This window comes from Lagopus leucura, unplaced genomic scaffold (genome assembly GCF_019238085.1).
Source record: "Lagopus leucura isolate 7727_CA_CO unplaced genomic scaffold, USGS_WTPT01 Super-Scaffold_100001, whole genome shotgun sequence".
Classification (NCBI taxonomy): Eukaryota; Metazoa; Chordata; class Aves; order Galliformes; family Phasianidae; genus Lagopus; species Lagopus leucura.
The window spans coordinates 4,067,619-4,086,358 of record NW_024962262.1 but is presented as its reverse complement, the minus strand read 5'-3'; the positions used below and the strand labels follow the sequence as shown (position 1 = coordinate 4,086,358).

At 39.6% G+C, this 18,740-nt stretch overlaps 1 protein-coding gene across 4 annotated transcripts in view; it reads left to right on the top strand.

The window, feature by feature from the left end:
* ATP8A2 (ATPase phospholipid transporting 8A2) overlaps positions 1-18,740 on the top strand; it is a 314,007-nt gene that overhangs the window by 212,347 nt on the left and 82,920 nt on the right. For all 4 annotated transcript variants that reach the window (XM_042868038.1, XM_042868034.1, XM_042868036.1 and 1 more), the window contains 5 exons: positions 529-651; positions 1,726-1,804; positions 5,061-5,122; positions 5,446-5,502; positions 9,791-9,898. In XM_042868038.1, the coding sequence (XP_042723972.1) occupies positions 529-651; positions 1,726-1,804; positions 5,061-5,122; positions 5,446-5,502; positions 9,791-9,898 (429 nt within the window). The remainder of the gene's footprint in view (positions 1-528; positions 652-1,725; positions 1,805-5,060; positions 5,123-5,445; positions 5,503-9,790; positions 9,899-18,740) is intronic.

Genomic DNA, 18,740 nt, shown 5'->3' with positions numbered 1-18,740 from the left:
GGAGAATTCCTGAAGTACTACAGCAGAGAATTGACATTGTTTTTCAGTGTATTTTTAATGTGACATTCACATTTGTTGTGTTCTCAAACTTAGCTTTGGTTAATCATATTGCATATTTAATTATGTCTACAACATGCCTATGGCTGTATTTGAACCCATTCCTTCAAGGCTTTTTTGAAAAAGTACGTTCTGTCTTTCCTTTGCACTCTGGTGAGGCCTACCCTCCCCAGATGAGCTGCTGCATCAGAAACTGCTGAGGGCTAACTTCTTCAATGTAAGCTGCTTGGGTAGTAGCACCGCTTTTCATTTATGCTTCTTTTCTTTGTAAGTCAGTATTTGAGAGTTACACGTTTCTGAAATTCATGCATGGATTTGTTTGGGCATCTGAAAATTATGTCAACACACCAGTTGGTAATGCATCTTCAATGAAGTGTCTGGGAATTTTGCTGTTGACTACATACTGAAATATTATCAGGGATCCACTTAAAACTCAGAGCCGTTTTTAATGAGCATTTGCTTGCTTTGCAGATTTTCACAGCATTGCCACCCTTCACTCTGGGAATCTTTGAACGATCGTGTACTCAAGATAGCATGCTTAGATTTCCACAGCTATACAAAATTACTCAGAATGCAGATGGGTTCAACACAAGGGTAAGGGAACAATCATCTGTTTCTTTAAGAACAACATGAACATTTTGATTTTCCAGGTCTATTTCATCACAACATAACTTACTCCCCACTGTCACTTCTGTTTTATACTACGATACTGCAACAAGATTGTTGTTTTCAAAGGGATTGTGTTTCGTTTTAAAAAAGGACAACAACAAAACAAACAGTTTGTTTTCAAGTGAGGATTTTCAGAAGTGGCTTCAACTGAAACTTGTCCTGAAATATCTGTGAACAGTGATTTCCAGAAATCATTTGTATCTGAATATGATCTTTTAATTCACACCTACTAAAAAATGGTTATCTTACCATTCTTGTAGAAACTGAGTGACTTCATCCACATTTATTTAATACAGAGGTTGTCATAACACTTCCTTCTGGAGAGCTTTTTCACCGTTAATCTGTTCCTCTCTATTATTAGAGAAAATAAAAATCAAAAAGTAAAAATTGATTTATTTTGACTTTAACTTTTGAAAAATGTACTTTATTTCATTTTGCTATTTTACATGCCAGAAAATGCCAGCACTGGAATTCTATGTTTATTCCATAACAGGCACATTTAAACGTACTTCTGAGTCAGGGCGGCTGTAAGACTGCTTTGATTAGAGAGGAGGAAGAATTTTGTTGAGCACATAAAGCTCTACTTTGTGCAAGGCTGCTCTATCTGTAAGTTTAAGAATTGCAGAGCATAGAAAGTGTTTGCCCATTAAAAGAAAATAGAACACTTCATGGTATAGAACCAGTCTTTTAAAATCTTTCTTTGAGATAATTAAAGAAAGGTGACTCCATCTGTCTGCTGTATTTTGATAAAGATCTTAAGTTGCAAGTCTGCTTGCCTGTTACATTTTAACTGGATAGAACAAAGTTGCCCAACTGGACCAGTGTTTTCTTGTGACAGAGCAGAAATTGTAGGAGGAAATGGATCTTAGGAAAGTTTAGGTATTTCACTTCAGGAAAAATATCGTCTGACTCTAAACTACACAATGAAGCATTTGTTGGGAGTTAGAGAGAGGTCAAGAGTTTTGGACTTTACTGATGACTTGGTTTGTTTTCCCTCAGGTTTTCTGGGGTCACTGCATCAATGCCCTGATCCATTCCATCATTCTCTTCTGGTTTCCACTGAAAGTACTGGAGCATGGTAACAGCTTCATTATTTCTTACGCCAGTAACTGATGTTCAGTCTTACAGAGCCAATGTGTTTGCAGAATTGGAGGTTGTAACAAGTTCTAAGGAAATAATGCTGACAGTTCAGTACACTCTAGTTGCTGTTCTTGGCCAGTTATCTGGCGGCTTCCTGAGTTTATTCCTATTTAACTTTATTATTGTTCATGCAATGATGTTAATACTTAAGAAATTAAACTACTGTTTAGCCAAAGTCTTACTCAAACACTAAAAAGTTCTGTACAACACCTGATTTTTTTTCAGTGATGTGTTTGGACTTCAAATTTTTACTGTTTTTGCAGTGGTTGTTAAAGCAGCTGGTAGCTGTATTACAAGCTTTTGTTTTATCTTTCTGGATCTCTCCCATTCCATAATGCAGTACTGTAAAATATAAAGTGAAAGAACGAGATTTCACTATCACTGAAGTCTGTGGTAGAAGTGAATTGCCTGGATTGGAAAAGATTGGATTGGGAGTCAGATATTAGGAAAACAAGACTTTTTTTGTATGAACCAAGTTTACTAAGACTTGCTTTCTTTGAAATATAGTGCAACTGCACAGTATTTCAGGGAACAGTAAATCCCATGCAGTTCCTACTTAGATTTGTTATATAATTGTGTGGGCAGAGAAAACATGGGAAGTTCATTTTACTGTATTAAGAAACGGGACAAAATCAGATGCGGAATTTGGGGGAAGTATTTATCAAAACATGAGTTTTTCAAAACAAACATCTGGAAACACACTTCAGCTTGAGGATGGATTAACTGGAGAGAAGGTAAAAGAAAAGGAAGGGAAGATGAATGCTCACATCAAAGGCGCATGATGGTGGAGATATGGAGGAGGGAGATTCATGTTTCTCTTTACCTGGTTCAGTAAAACTTCAGTGTCATATCCTCAGTGACAACTTCACACAGTGTGTGACAGACCATACAAGAAGGAGACCTCCCTTTCCTCTGTGGGCTGAGAGCTCTGTTTCAGTGTAGGGGGAGAGAAGTTGTTTTTGTTTCGTTGGTCTTTGTTTTGCTTTGGGGAGTCTGGGTTGTTCTGTTTCACTATTTTTATGGGAAATGTTAATCTTGAATAGCTCCTCTTTAAATCCAACTTAAAATGTTCTGGGCTGATTTCTGTGATAGTTGCAGGCTATGCTTTTTGTTTCAGTCTTCCATAAATACTTTTCTGACTATTCAGTTCCTAAGTAGATAATACACTTTTGCTTTAGACAGCTGGAATGGTAAGACTGAAATAGTCACCTGCTCACATGGTAACTTTCTTTCTCAGATAATTTCAATAGGTTGCTTAGCTTGCTTTCTGAAGAGGAACGAATATTGAATTTTCAAGTTTCTCTGTATTTCTAAGTAAAAGAAAAGAAATGCCAGTGTCATACACAAAAGTGCACCATGTTCACCAGGATGTTTTTCAACCTCTCGAGTTCCTTAGAATCTGAAGTGCACGTGTTCAGTGAGCACATATTTCTAAAGCCATGCAAGTGTCCATTCACTAAACATCTGTCTGTTCTCGTTAACAGAAATATCATTCCTTTCAGGACTGCTTAGCCTGAAGTGGAAGGTTATGGAAAACTCTGGAAAAAAAATTTCAGTACATTGACACATTGCAGTGTAACTTTTAAAATATATATATATATATATTTTTGCAGCAAATTTTACTCCATTACTTAAATGTGCACTGTGGTGTGCTAGAGCAATATACTGTCAGAGTCATTAGATGAGTTTATTATAGAGCTGTCAAAACAGGTAAGTTTTTAGGCATCCCTCTTTGTCGATAAACAGACGTTAGGCATCACCAGGGTTTATGGGATGTGGAAGGCTCCATTCTCTCATGCTCTTCGCCTTTTTTGTTGATACTAGAGCAAAGAGGCTGCTAAAACTTTGTGTATTTGTGAATGATACGATAAATTTCTGAGGCCACAGAGTACCAGGAGAAAAAATGGGCTGATAGAGATGCCTGTGAAGACCAAACCTATTGCTGAGCAAACTGGATCAGGTTTTTAATCTTGTTCTGCTGTTTGTGATTAGTATATCTGGTGCTGTTTCATAGTAGATTGGGTTCAAAATGGAAAGAAAAGCCACAATATAGAATTGGTGACTTCTGGAAGATATTCAGAATCTGCCAGTTGTTCGGAGAAAAACACATGCAGCAATTATAGAAGCAAACCGTCACGAGAAACTTGGACAGCTGTACTGTCTGAACCTTTTTTCCCATGCTCTGGACAGAGTCTTTACCAGAGGTCATGCTGTCAAGGGCTCTTCTCTGTAGACTTCAAGATCCAGGAGACATGCTTTACAGGAACATAGTTAACTGAGTAGGTGACCCTGGTTTTACAATGTCAGATCCAGTTTTGCAAATAAACCTAGCTAAGTGGCAACCTCATAGTAGAAGCACTGTACTAGGCAGTATGTGTTTAGGAACAAGTCCAAGGGTTTTATCTTAAGCCTTTTTCATCCCTGCTGTTTGTGTATTTCTTTAGCAGTTGTCTTAAAACCTGTGAAAATACCAGTACTTACCATGCTTGTGTAATGCTTGAAAGTTCCTGTGAGTATGAGTTCATCTGGCATTAGCATAGCTGTTGAGTGTGCTTTCGTGGTGTTCCGGTTTTATTCAGCATGGGCTAAGAAAGACTAAACAGACATCTGAAGCACTGCCAAGGTTGGCACTTGCAAGTGATAGATTAACATGTACTTACCCTCCTGTGCACTTGTCTAAGAGAAAGCATGCGGAGGGACTGAATGCTGCTCAGTTACTGAATTAACCTCCAGTGAGGTATTTTAGATATTAAATGTATTTTTAAGAGGAAGCTGCAAAAGATCAATCTACATAGGCAACTTTGCTTCAGCACAGATCAAGTCATGTATAGGCTTTATTCACAGTGTAATTTGTTAGAGCAGTCAATAAGCAGCACAGAGCAGATAGTCACAGAAGTGATGCCGACCTACCTCAGCTCTTAGAGACAAATTGCACATTAGTGCCTGGCAAAAGTTTCCCTTCTGCTAACGGCTTCTGGCAAGCAGGGCTGTATATATACACTCTATCTGAGCATTCTGTCTTGTTTAGCACAACTGGTGCATTACCAGTAGCTCACAGCTTCTAAAAGTGCTCTTTGACATTCCAAAAGACAAGTTTGGAACAAGTTACTGTCTAGCCTCCTCAAAATCTCCTCGATGCTGCTTCTGCTCTGTTGATAAACTGGTTAACAAATGTGACAATTCTTCTTTTTCAGATGCAGTATTCACAAACGGGCAGGGAATCGACTATTTATTTGTTGGAAACATAGTTTACACTGTAAGTTTATGTATCCAAGACATTTTTTGAATGGTCATTTTTTTACGCTGTCAGAAAATTATGTAAATCGGAAGGAAGTTTAAGTGAAGTCAGACCTATGTTGTGAGCCTGATTTTTTTGCCTACTTTCACTGTTTTTACACATGGACCAACAGTATCTTCTGCTGTGTCCATCCCCCACCCCATTCTGCCAAGGCTGCAGGAGGTGGGTTGGTACTTAGATGGTACTTCCATTTTTAGGTGTTAAAGGGAGATCGGGCTGTGAACACCTCCAAATTTGAGAGTGCTGATACTGAAGCTGTCTTATGTCTTTTTCCTTTACAGTACGTTGTAGTCACTGTTTGCCTAAAAGCTGGCTTGGAAACAACTGCGTGGACTAGAGTAAGTATCCTTCATTAGCTTTTATTTTATTAGCATACGTTTTTCCCTGATGAGCATTAATACAGAAAAGTAGTACTAAAAATCATTTGAGGCTGCAATATTTTAATTGCATCTTTTATTTAAGGATAAACTAAGTTCCATAACTATAGGAGAGGAGAATGAATGCGCTCTAAAGATGTGATAAAAAAAGAGCATCCTATCAGAAGTAAGAATTCTAATTCTAAAAGAATTTTACCAACATTTTTAAATATTGAAAATTCAGAAAAAGATGCTAGAAATTTGCATAAGAACATCTTTTTACTCTGTAGCTCCTTCAAAATTAATGCAGTATTGAATGATGTCTGCCCACAGGTAAACAAATGGCTTTTGCAGAGTTCTTTGAAGCTAGTAAAAAGCACTGGTGACTTCAGATTGGTTGAGAATGTTTGTTTGGAAACTTTCAGCAATAAATAAGGGATGTTAGTCAAACAGTTGTGTTGATTCCTAGATGTGAGTCATTTACATGCAGTGAGTGAATGCTCTGTTATTGGTAGGTGTCAGAATCTGCCAGGGCAGTGACCTCCAAAGAATATGGGGGGTGGGAGGGTTCCTGTGTTGATGGAGCTCCAGCACTTTTCTTCCTTTGTCTAAACCTCATGAAATCACAAATACTGTGAGTTTGGTGGAGTCCCTGTTTCTCCACGGCCGTATGAGATGCCTTATAGAAATACTGTTTTCATCATATTCTAAGACGCAGTGCCCTTGAGACTAAGCTGTTTTGAGGAGCCCCGTATTCTTCTTCTATCAGTTTTCTGGAGGGACTTGGCTAAATCTCATAACCTCTTTCCTCCTATTAGTTGTAAAATGTTTCCTTTCGTTCCTCACAGAGGAATTGTTAAGATTAATGAGCTGATGTCTGCTCTGAATTTTAAAGATGAAATACTATCTGTATGGGCTATGTAGTTATTAGGGAAATGCTAATGCTTTCTGCCTCATTCACTCATCAGAAAATAAAATGGGGTCTTTTTTGTTGTTGTTTATGCACAGGTTCTGTGTTGTGTACTAATATTTTAAAATGCAAAAGCAGTTAGAAACAAATTAATCCCCTGTGCACTGAAAGATGACTTATTTAAATCTGCAGTGGAGGCACATAGCCCGTTTAGATCCTGTTATGTTTGAATTATTTGATGCTTCCTCCTCTCTCCCCTTCCCTGGCTAAGTGGTGACTTTTCAGTCACCTGGGAATAATAATGATTTCCCCTTTCTTAACTTCATTTAAAAAGATATCATAATTTTTAGTAGATCTCAATGTTCTTGAACAGTGGCATTCTATACAGGAAGTTATTGTTCTACAACAGAAAAATGTTTGTATCTATCAGTTTTTTTTTCAATATATACTCTAATGCCTATCCCACTGCTCAGACCAAGTGATTCTCATCATCTTGGAATCTGATATTACAATTATTATTTCAGCTGTGAGTGAATCAACAAACAAAGAATCTTTAGGTTACCTGAAGAGTATTAAATGTACAACATTGAGTTAAGCCTCTTCTCCATCATCGGCTGGATTGGTTACATGCAATTTGCTCTTCAGAGCGAGGGACACTGCCACTTGGGAGACATCTTGGGTTCAGCTGAAAGCTTTAAAATAAGAAACACAGATTCAGTTTTGCTGAGGGGCTGATAAACCCAGTAGGCAGTGTGGAAAGAAAGGCGTTGGTAAAAGCAGTAACATGACAAAGAAAGAAATCTGCCCATTAGGGCTGTGTGGGGCAACTTTCTCTTCATGTTGCCTGTATACATCATTGCAGCAGGCTTTTCCAAAACACAGCTTTCTTCAGAGCTTTACCATACTGCTTAAACTGCTTCAGATAAATTGGATGCACAAGACGTGCAGTGTTGTTTTTTTTTAATGTATGAGCACTATATTTCATCTTCTGTTATTTAACACGTCTGACAAATTTGCTTCTTCTGCTTTGACATGAGTTCTTCAGCAGTAAATGATAAATCAGTGGAAAATTATCAGTTAGGAAAATTATCAGAGGTTGGGTCAGTGTTTAAGAAACAGTCTCCAGCAGGACAAGGAGAGTTCTTTCAAAAAGCAGAGAAAGGTAGAGAACTAATGCAAATAAATACAAACCTGATATTGGTGAAGGGAGGTGCTTGCTGAAAGATGATTGGGACAGCCATGAGAAGATGATGAAAACAAAATGAGCAAAGACTTTACAAAGCTTTGCAAGGGCAAGATTAAGGACTGCAGAACTCAAGAACTGCCCTGCCAGCAGAACGGAAAGAACCAAGACAGAAGATTCACTACCATAAATACACTAGGAATAGGAATGTGTCTTTGAGTGGTTTCTCTGCTTACTTTTATCTTTACAGCTTTTAATTCTAAAGCCTGTAGGAGTCTGCAGTTTGGAAGTACCAGTCCAGGCCACCCTGGCTCTTCCGTCCGCTTGTTTGGGATGGAAGGCTGTGGCTCAGAGGAAGCTGTCATCTACTTTTGGGAGAGCAGGGCTGGTGCTGTTCTCCTGCCACTGCTTGGGAATGGCTTCTTTTTAAATGAATTCCTGCAGCAACCCCACAGCACTCTTCAGTGGAGCTGAACACCACAGTTGCTTGTTGTGGCAGGGCTCTATTCTGGTCAGAATATTGGCATGAAATGTCCTTTGTTTTCAGAACAGCAAGCAAATCAAATGAACTAAATTGCCTCAACTTCCCCCAGATTCAAAAAAATAAAATCTCCTAGTCTCTTTTTTATTTATTTCATAATCATAGAAACCTTAGAGTTGGAAGGGACCTTTAAAGGTCATCTAGACCAATTCCCCTGCAATGAACAGGGATCGGGTTTTATTCACCTTAAAACTGGATCAAAATAACTTTTCCAGCTGCTGGTCAGGTCTCCTGGGTGAAACAAGTAAATAGAAAAGTCTGAAAACAAACCTTCCTGCCCACAGTGTCTCTCCTGGGGGAGCCCACCCCACGTCCTGCTTGCTTGCCCAGCCTCCTTAGGGGTTGAACAAAACTCTGACTTTCTGAGGGTGCCTGGAAGAGCATTCTTTCCATCACCTCTGAAGTTTTGCTGTATGAATGCTCCTTCTGTATGCTGTCTCCAGTTGCTTCCAGCTATCTGCCAGTCTGCACTGGTTCTGCAGGCTCCCTACTTGTTTCCTCTACTTCTGCTCAAGAAAGCTCTCCTTTCTGAAGATGCTCAGTACTTCCAGGGAAGGAGCAGTCTTCTCCCTCTAGAAGTTTCAGTCTCACAACAGACAGAATGCAGTGCCTACCGTTAGGCACTTTGATTCTCAGACACTGTTTGAAAAAGAAAAAACAAGTCAACATATACAGTAATCAAATACAAAGTATAAATCTGAGAACTAAACAAACATACTGTGTATCCACTACAGCCCCCAGTGAATGAATTCATTGCCATGTTTCTAAGGCCGTATGTATGTAGTAATTAAGATTTATGCAGGTACTTCTCTGAGTTGCAGCCAAAGTCATCAGCCGCAGGGGTTGTTGGCATCCAAAAAAGCTGGAGCCAATAGTGAGCTCAGTTGCGTGTTACAACCAAAATTACTGATTCCATCCACTGCACTGTAAAAGTAAAACAACTTAAATCATCTTGAACAGCAAAATAGTTCGGGTGTGTAGGAGAAATGACTTTCCTTAATGCAACTGAAATGAACTGTGTGCTGGACGTGTTCTTGGTCACTTTGATACTGCTTTCATTTACTCTTAGTCTGCAGATTAAAGAATCAGTAAAGACATAAACCATATTGCATATCCATAAATCACTTAGAACACTTTTAGAGTAGTAAAGGAAAGCTAATCAGTAGATCAGTAGTTGATGGTTTAAGCAGTGGTATCACAACACTGAACCTTCTTCAGTGGAAGGTGTGTGGTGCACATGGATGCGTGCATGCACTCTGACATGAAGGATTTGTCAGTACGAACTTTAACCTGTGCCTTTGAAAAATTCTACCTTGATGTATGTGTTGAACCTGGCATGTGTACAGTGGGAACCAGGAGCTAGATGAGAGAAATCAGGGCTCTAAGGAAAATCTGATGAGTTTTTGGAGCTCCGAGTAAGACAGATTGGCTGGGAAGACTGACTGCCGGCTCTGTTGTGAGGCAGAGATTAAAGAGGAGGCTGTTTTATGCTGTTTAAACAACCTGTGCTACTGGCCTGAGACCAAGGGCAGTAGACAGGCCTGAGTGAGGCTGATAGAAACCTGACCAGAAAAATAACTGCTGAGGTAGCTGGGAGGTGCGCTGTGCTGACTCTCCTCTCCCTGCTCCTTGACAGTTCAGTCATCTGGCCGTCTGGGGAAGCATGCTGCTCTGGCTCGTCTTCTTTGGTGTCTACTCAGCCATCTGGCCCACAATCCCCATCGCACCCGACATGCTGGGGCAGGTCAGTATGAAGGCTTGGTAGCGCAGTGGTGCTCAGCCCGCACATGCGCAAGAGGCTTGTAAAGGATTGTATGCTACTAAGAGTGCTTGCACTTAACGTTTCTTAAAGCTCTGCGTTCATTTACCTGAATCTCCTCATTAGAAGAACTCTTTCTCCCTGAAGATGACATCATACGCAATCATAGGCACTGCAGAATCAACATGACAAGTCTCACTTCACTCAAATAGCTCTGAAATTAGCTCTTTGATTAATGCTTTCCTAGTTAGACTATCTTTTACAAAACTCCCGGTACAAATCTAGTTTTTGCTCTAGATCTGTGGAGTTTTCTCTCTTCCATGTATTTTGGTGTCATATTTTTCCCTCTCCCCTGCATTTGTTCAGAATGAATCGGAATTGACTTGAGAACAGCATGAGATGGTCAGAGGCAGAAGGGAAGCTGACCTGTTAATGGTCCCTCTATAACGCCACTGGAATGTTGGATTTGTTCCTTCAGTGTCAGCTGAGTTCCAGGTGGTGAAATTTTTCCCTTTGGTGTCATTATTTCAAACTGTGGTGAGCACAGTGAGTCACAAGCCTGTAAAAATCACTCAAAAGCCTTGTGAATATTTAAAATAGAGGGCTTCAAGGAACAATGAAGAATTTAAAAATATATGGTAAAAAAAATATTCTGTAGAGTGGAACTGTGTCAAACTGACCCACAACGCGAGTTTTGCATAAGAGTTGCCTTTAAAGAAAGGGTGCTGTTTATGATGGATTATGTTTATGATACAGAAAGAAAAAAAAACTGGAGTTTTAATGAAGAGTTGGAGTGTATTTAACTCAGCTCATCCTTGTGTAGCAGAAAATAATAGTTAAAATAATCAAAGTTTGAAGAAAGCAAATAGAGATTTTTGAATTTACTCTCATTTACACTCAACAAGAACAGTCTGGCATCATCGTGTTACTAACAAAATGCATATTGTATAATTGCTGATAAAGCACTGGAGATAACAGAGGCTGTTGTAGGCATTCACAGACAGCTTTTTGCAGCAGATTGTGACAGGCTGGGATCAGCAGGTAAGTGGCTGACAGACAAAACCTAACTTTTTGGATAGCATTTCTTGGTGTCATCTCTGTGTTTCATAGCACATACCACAATAGCAGCTGTAGTTCATACATTTATGTATCAGGCAGAAATTTGACTGAGTATCACATGGTGCCATTAAATGTTTGTCCTTCACAGCAGATTAGAGTGCTGCCCCAAACAAAAAGATTTACATTAATTAAGTTCTGGTTTTGCTCGGATATATTTCAAAAATATGTTTTTGAATTTAAAGTTTGAATGGATTTTCTGACATCATGACTTGGGAAATGGTACTAATGTCTTGCAAAGTGTGTGTATATCTATGTAAATATGTGTATATGTTTTGCATATTATGTTTTTGACGCTGTATTCTGATGCGTTGTTGGATTTTCCTTGATGTCGTAAAATCAAGGAAGGTTTCTAAGGTAAAAGGAACTTGCTTACCACTTGCATTAACTTGTCCAAAAGCTTGTGAGTCATCAGATGCTGTCATAATAGCAGCTTAAGGTGAAATGTGCTGTGATCATTCTGGGTTGCCTTGCTTCTTCCCAAACTTAAGGTATTCGTTGCTCCTGCTTTCTGTCTTTCTGCATTTGCAAGTAATCAAGATATCATAAAAGTAAAATGAGATGATGAAAAAAATTTGTTTTTTTAAATATCTTTTTTTGTGTGTGTGTTTATTAAATGAACCAAATTCCAGAAGCTGTTAGGTATTTATTTTATGCAAATGCAATAGCACTTTTGATGGGAGCTGTTCTAACTACTGTACTCATCTGGCATCTGTGCCAGCCAGGACTTTGTGCCGTGAGTAAAAGGCCTAGGATGTGCAAAACACTTTATTTTGCCCATTCATCAGATGTCAGCATGAAGCCTTGCAGATATTTAATGATGTGAAAAGATGTTTAGTTTCTGCTGGGATTTACTGAACCATTTTTACAAAGTATTTCTTTCTTCTGGCTATTGTATCTTGAACATTGTCATGGAGAAAATACTACCTTTTTTTTTCCCTCCTGAAGGACAAGCAACTTAGTTTTTCTCTTCTGTCAGAGTCTACGTATTTCTTCTCTGTCCACCATACAACTTCCTAATAGAATGCATGTAATGCAATAAAACAAATACGTGATAAAAATGTCGATAGTCCCTAAGAGAAGTTTCCAAGAACAAGACATCTGGTACTTTGGAAATAAACTTTGGTTGTTTTGGGGATACCTTTTCAGATATACAAATATAGTTGGCTTTAGTAGGATCTGTAGAAATAAATCAAGACGAAGTCATTCCTCACATAGGTGACTTTCCTGAATCCTTTTGTTTTTTGGTTGTTTTTTTTTGGTGTGTTTTTTTTTTTTGAGGAGTTATTCTTGTGTTTTCAGAGGACAGTGACCTGAGGACACCCAGTGCCAATTTGTTCTTGCCTTTGAAGCCAGGATGCTTCCATGGGAGCTGTGCCCCAAAGAGAACAGTGAGCAATAACATTTGTGCTCACTTCTTGCATATGTCATACAGGTGTGTGCGCGAAATGCTGCTCATCTGTTCTTCAGTGTGTTTCCTCATAGGAATTGCAGCTTACTTTGGGTTTATGAGAACAGTGTTACACTGTACAGATCAAAGTCTGTATGTGAATATATCCGCCCATGCACGTACACAGCTACTTGGATCTGAAGGCATTTGTAATGTACATGTATGTAAGAGAACATGTATGAAAGTGATCAAGCTTTGATTCTTGATCCAGACATTATCTAAAGCAAAGAGGAACAAATCTCTTCCTTCCCCACCCCAGGGTCAAATGCGGTACTTTGGGTGTTATAGGGGAGGGGTGTTCCTGCCAACCTCCTGGAAACTTCTGGTATTGGCTCTGGATGAAGCAGGGCTTAAGATGTGAGTTTTGCTATCTGTTTCCATACTGTGATGTAATCGTGTTTTGTCTTTGTCTCAGTAGTTGTTACCATTAATGAAATGTTTCCAGGAAAATTAGGACTACCCTTTTGGCCTTGAGGAGAGAGGGTAAAAAGAATGTTTTTGAAATCTGTTTTTGAGAGAGTCACAGATGGTGGTTAATCCACGGTGCAAGTTAGAAATGTCTAGATTTTTATATTTTTGCTTTGTGTTATATGTGGTCTTAGCTCAGAACTGGGATTTGGAGTTTGGAACACACCTTGCTGTCAGAGCAGCATTCAAAGGACCTTCCTCACGTGAGCCTTCCAGCCCCACCACAGCAAGAGAATGTTGCAGTTGGAGCTGCTGCACTTTCCATTTTCTTTTGTTTGACTGCTCTTGAGAATAAATGGTTGTTCCATCAGCTCTGCTTCTGTGGAGTGTAAGCAGCTGAACGTAGGAGCCACTCTAATGCTTTCCTAGTTCTAATCCTTTATGGAAGACTTTTTTTTTCTTCTTTTCTTTTCTTGTTTTGTTTTGTTTCCAGCTGAGTTGTCAAATTCTTGCTAGGTTATCTGATTATTTACTTAGAGTTTAAGAAGGCTGTGCATCATTTTTGCCAGGCTGCTGTCTGAAGGATCCCAGCAGTGGAGGTGTCTGTTTGATCCTATTTAATGTGTCAGTAGCAGTACTTACTCAAAGCAGTGGTTCATCAAAGAAAACATCTTCCTCTTGTAGCAAAGCTGCTGCTTCTTTTCTGTTTGTATGTCATTAGCATGACAGATCCACCTTAGCTCTTGCAGCACATATTTGACTTTGGAAGGCAATGTAGAAGATTTCATTTATGCTGCGTGCACGGCTGGTTTTGTGCTGACCTTTAGTCTGAAACTCTTTTAAATCTTGCTGATTGAGTTGTTGCCAGAGCCTTTGAGAAACATGCATGGGAAGAGTTGAACAACACAAGACCAAGAAACAGCAACAACAAAAAGCTGGAGATTAGATACTAATCATTTTTTCGACATAATAAACAGGTTTCACATTACAACCTTCTCAAATCTGTACTGAAATACAGCTCAGCATACATTTCCATGCCTTCCAGAATATTTCTGGCTTTTTTTCTCTACACTTGTTTTTTTTTTTCCAGAGGTTTCAGTTGTTTTCTCTTTGGCTTCTCATATTTCCACAGTGTTTGGAGCTAGTTAGAAAATTGGCTGCTTTGATTGTGGTTTGTCTGCAATCAGTTGCACATTACATTGTGGTGTCAGTGTTTTGTTCTGTGGAAATTCTTCATTCAGCTGTTAGTCAAAAATCAGACTTCGTCTGCAAATTGAGGTTCTTAATGCCTGCTGATCAAGTTTGTTTTTATTATTATGCACAGTGGTCTCCATGGCACTTGATGTGGTTTTGGAACTTTTCTGCCGTTTTGGACTAGGCTCCAAGTAGACAAATTAGACTAATGAAGCATGCGTATATTTTCAAGCATCTGTTGAAGGAGTGAATTTGTTGTTTTTATGATCCACACATGGCTTTCAGAAATGAATCTGTCATTTTTAGGTCCCTGGTGTGTTCTGTATCATATACCAAAAAGAGACCAAAAAAAAAAAAAAGAAAAAAAAAAAAAAAAAAGAGATGGATGAAATAAATATTTTTACTTACTTCCGAATGTGAAATCTGGGGATTAAACATGCTTACTTTCTGGAGGTTAACTCCCCCAAACATGCCACTTTACCTACTTGGCAACTCTGCGACAAATCTGTCCTAGATATTTGTCAAAGGTACCCCTGAGTTCTTTCTCCTTCGAAAGTAATGCAGCTGTGCCTGGTGCTGTGTTGGCCTTTCCTTATAGAGCCATGCGAAAATAGGGTTAAGCCATGAACTCATTCTGGTTCTGGAAGTGGCAGTGCATGTCAGGGCAGTCAGCTGGCCTTGAAGTTTCTCTTGGTTGATCACGTGTGCATCTTTCCTACGCGGTTTGTTCCTGCACAGTAGTGGCTAGTGAGCTGCTACATCGCATGGAAGAACAGGAAAGTGACTGTAGGTAAACTGCTACTCACAGATTGCACAGACAGTGTACACGGGCTGTCAGCTGCTTTTCCTTCAGTGCTGTGATGAAAGCTGGACACTAGCCACGCTGTCTGACCAGTGTCTGTTTTGAGATCCGGTAGCTTTAACAAGTTTAAATACAATTCAGTAGCTTAAGTTGAAACATAGTGTATACAAAGGCCATTTACACTTCTGCGTAATTGGCCGACTAACCAGATTATTTTGTTTTGGAGTGCAGTATCCAGGAACACAGGAACAAGCTCCTTCGTTCAGGATAAAATTATAGCTCTGTGCTTCAAAAACTGCATCTTTTTTCAGCTTGGAGTACAAGGTTTCTCAACGTCCTTCAAAATTTGCCCTAAATTGCTTTTTCGTGCATTTAAAAGTAGAAAAATCTTGCTGCGTGCTCATAGGAAGATGTTTGTAAGACATCCTATTCAATATTTTCTTAATTAGAAACATCTGGCTTTTAAATTTAAAAAGCAGCTACTGTATTTTACCAGAGGCAGCATACACTAGTATTCATTTCTACAAAAAGAAGTCTGTATTTTGAGCCATGCTGACAAGCAAGGAAAGACTGAGAATGCATGACTTGCCGTAGTGGATCAGAGCATTTCTGATGTAGTCTGCATTCAACATTAGAACAGAGGGGAAACAAACTGTTTTACAGTGTGGGTTTGACATTTAAGACTGGGGTTTGTGCGCATCCCTGTTTAAACAACAGAACTAACCCAACTTTACTTTTCGTACAATTATGGAACACTAGAATATAATGACGAGGAAGGGGCCCACAAAGATCGTAGAGCCATATAATATCCTGAGTTGGAAGGGACCTATAAGGATCATTGGGTTTAACTCATGGCTCCATGCAGGACCACCCAAAATCCAAACCCTGTGTTATGTCTGAGAGTATTGTCCAAACTATTCTTGAACTCCAGCAGCTTGGGACTGTAACCATGGCCCTGGGAAGCCTGTTCCAGTGCCTGACCACCCTCTGGTGAAGAATCGTTTTTTTATGAGAAGACTAGTGAAGCACTGGAACAGGTTATCCAGAGAGGTGATGGCTGTCCCATCCTTACACACGTTCAAGGACAGGATGGATGGGGCTCCGAGCACCTGATGGAGCTGTAGGTGTCTCTGTTCATTGTATGGGAGTTAGACTAGATGATGGTTAAAGGTCCCTTCTAACTCCCAGGAAGGATGTTTTGGGGGACCATGTCAAAGGCTCTACTGAAGTCCAGATAGATGGCATTGGTGGCCCTTCCCTTGTCTGTTGATGCAGTTACACTGTCATGGAAGGCCACTAGGTTGATCAGACAACCATGTAACTACATTCTGGACGTGTTGTTCAGAAGGATACTATGAGAGATGGTATCAAAAACTTTGCTAAAACCCAAATAGTCATATTCACTGGATTTCCTTGGTCAACTGCATGGGTAGCCTTGTTGTAAAAAGAATTTAAGTTAGTTAAGTGGCGCTTTCTCCTTGTGAACATGTGATGGCTATGACCAATAGCTGTGTTGTCTTTCAAGTGTTTTTCAATAACTCCCAGAGTAATCTTTAATCCTATTATAGTCTTTAATCTTTAATTGCATAATTTAAAATTATTGTTATAACTTGGGAGTAGCCAACCAGTTTTTGTGTCCCAGTTTTTGGCCTCTTTGATACCTTTTGCCAGTCAATTTTGTAGGCTAACAGTGGGCTACATAAAGGATGTGGGGTGGGCTGAAGGGCAATGCTATAGGCTTCATAGCCAAAAAATCTGTCTCTGCCTTTGCACAGATTTACTGTTCATCACTCCTGTCTGTGGCTGTCATATGTAGGAACTAGTCACACTGCAGGCATGATGAAGGCATTGTGCTGGCATCAGTGACCTGTTACTACATGGAGTTTGTTGTCTTGATGATCTGGAATTGATGAAGGTGAGTAGGAGAGAGAATATGAAAGTAGAGAGAGCAACGTCCTTTGATTCCTATAATCTCAAGGAAAACATAAGAAAGATGGTAGGGCAATTGCTCATGTAAGATGATTTTTAAAAATGCATTTAAAGTTCCCAGCAATGAAGTTGTTGCTACTTTAGAAAATAATATGAACATCAGATGGGATCTATTCCAGAGTGTGACTGTGTGTTGGAATTAGTGGTTTTATAGCTTGCTCTGGTCACGCTTAAGTCATTTTGTTTTCAGATGGATGGATGCAGTAGAGCCCAAATAGCAGATATTTGGGGTTTTCTTGGGATGTTATTTTCTCCTTCGTTCCTTGGAGACAGAAGGGCTGTGTTATGTTTTTATTTGAATTTACTTTGATGTATTAAGGGTTTGTTTTTTGTAGGGGGACTTAGTTTTGCTGAATTTGTGCTCCACATCCTGTGATAGTTGGGTTGCATTTTTGTAAGAGCCAGGCATAACTATTTTCTATGGGAAAAATATTTCCAGATCAATTTGAAACATACCTTTATTCCCTTTCCTCCCTACAGTATATGTTTCATGAGATCATTTTTTCCCAATTGTATCATGTCAAAATTTGATCCAAAAAGCCCTGAGGAGTGGAAATGATCTTGCTTTTATTGTGCAAAGACTGACATGGGTGCACAGGCTTTGGGAGCAGCAAACCTGAAGCAGCACAACCCTTCTGAGTGCCCCATGCATGGCTGTGGGTCAAACAAGGCAGTCTGTCCCCTTCTGATTTCTGGTCCACTTGGCAGCCAGCAGCAACTCCAGTATCTTGTGCTACTTCTCTGCTGGGGGATGTGGTTAAGATAAAAAGAGTTCTAAGCTGAATTCTGTGAGATCTGGGATGTTTGTGAAGCAGGTCGAAACGCACCTATTTGTCTTGTAGTGTGTAATTTACCAGATCTGTGTATTACTTGAGCTGGTATTTCTATGACAGTAATCTCATCAGAAGGCTTAGGTAGGAGTCTATGGAAGATAAATGTTATAACAGTCGTGCTAAGCAGACATCCACATGCGCTTCCAGAGGGCTGTGTTTTCTGGAGAACAACGTGTAATTGGATGGGATTGAGAGGAAACAAGGACTTGGAATATTATGGGTGTCATCCCTGAAATTATACCTGAAATGTGGAGGCCTGCTCATGATCCCATGTGCTACCATTCTCCTCTGTAGCATAAAACCCAACAGTGGCAGCCCTCAGTTGCTTGATGTTGGGAATGGAGTGTTTTCTACTGCTGAGAGCTGCAATTTCCTGCCAAACATGCTGCAGGGAGCACAGATCTGGATTTACAGTTCTTTTGCAGTATGAAGGCACTCATGTTTTCAGAAGGTTCCTAAGGAAGGAAGAGGATGAACACCTCCCAGTATCAGCTCTGCCTGTATCAGTGCATGAGGTGCACCCAACTCTGAGCGAGGGAACGAGGTTCCTCTCTAGAGAGAAGGCAGGGAACATAAGGGATTGAATGGAGAAATGTTGGCCTTCAAAGTTTCCATTCTGTATTAAGTTCATTGCTTGCCATTGTACGGATGGATTGCAAAATGTGTGAGTGACTAGAAGAGGATAATTTGTTTAGCAGAGTGTAATTTTAGACTCTTAAAAAAGTGACTGTCACTACTGCAAAAACTTTTGAGCAGTATTTTGAATAGGCATCTGTTTTGGTAAACATCAAAAGGGTTGCATTTTGGTGTTTCTTTCATTAGTCCCCATGGTTTCCATATCTTTGCAAATGGTGGTTTTCTGTGTTTTGACCATTACTATATGTACCTACAGCAGAAGAGCTAATGTTTGACATTTCATTTCCACATGTGGAAGAAGTATTCCTGTTATGAGGTTCTGAGAGTATTTGAGAGAGATGTACCAAAAAGGAGTATTTTTCACTTTTATTTCTGTGTCCATAATTTCAATGAAGCGTG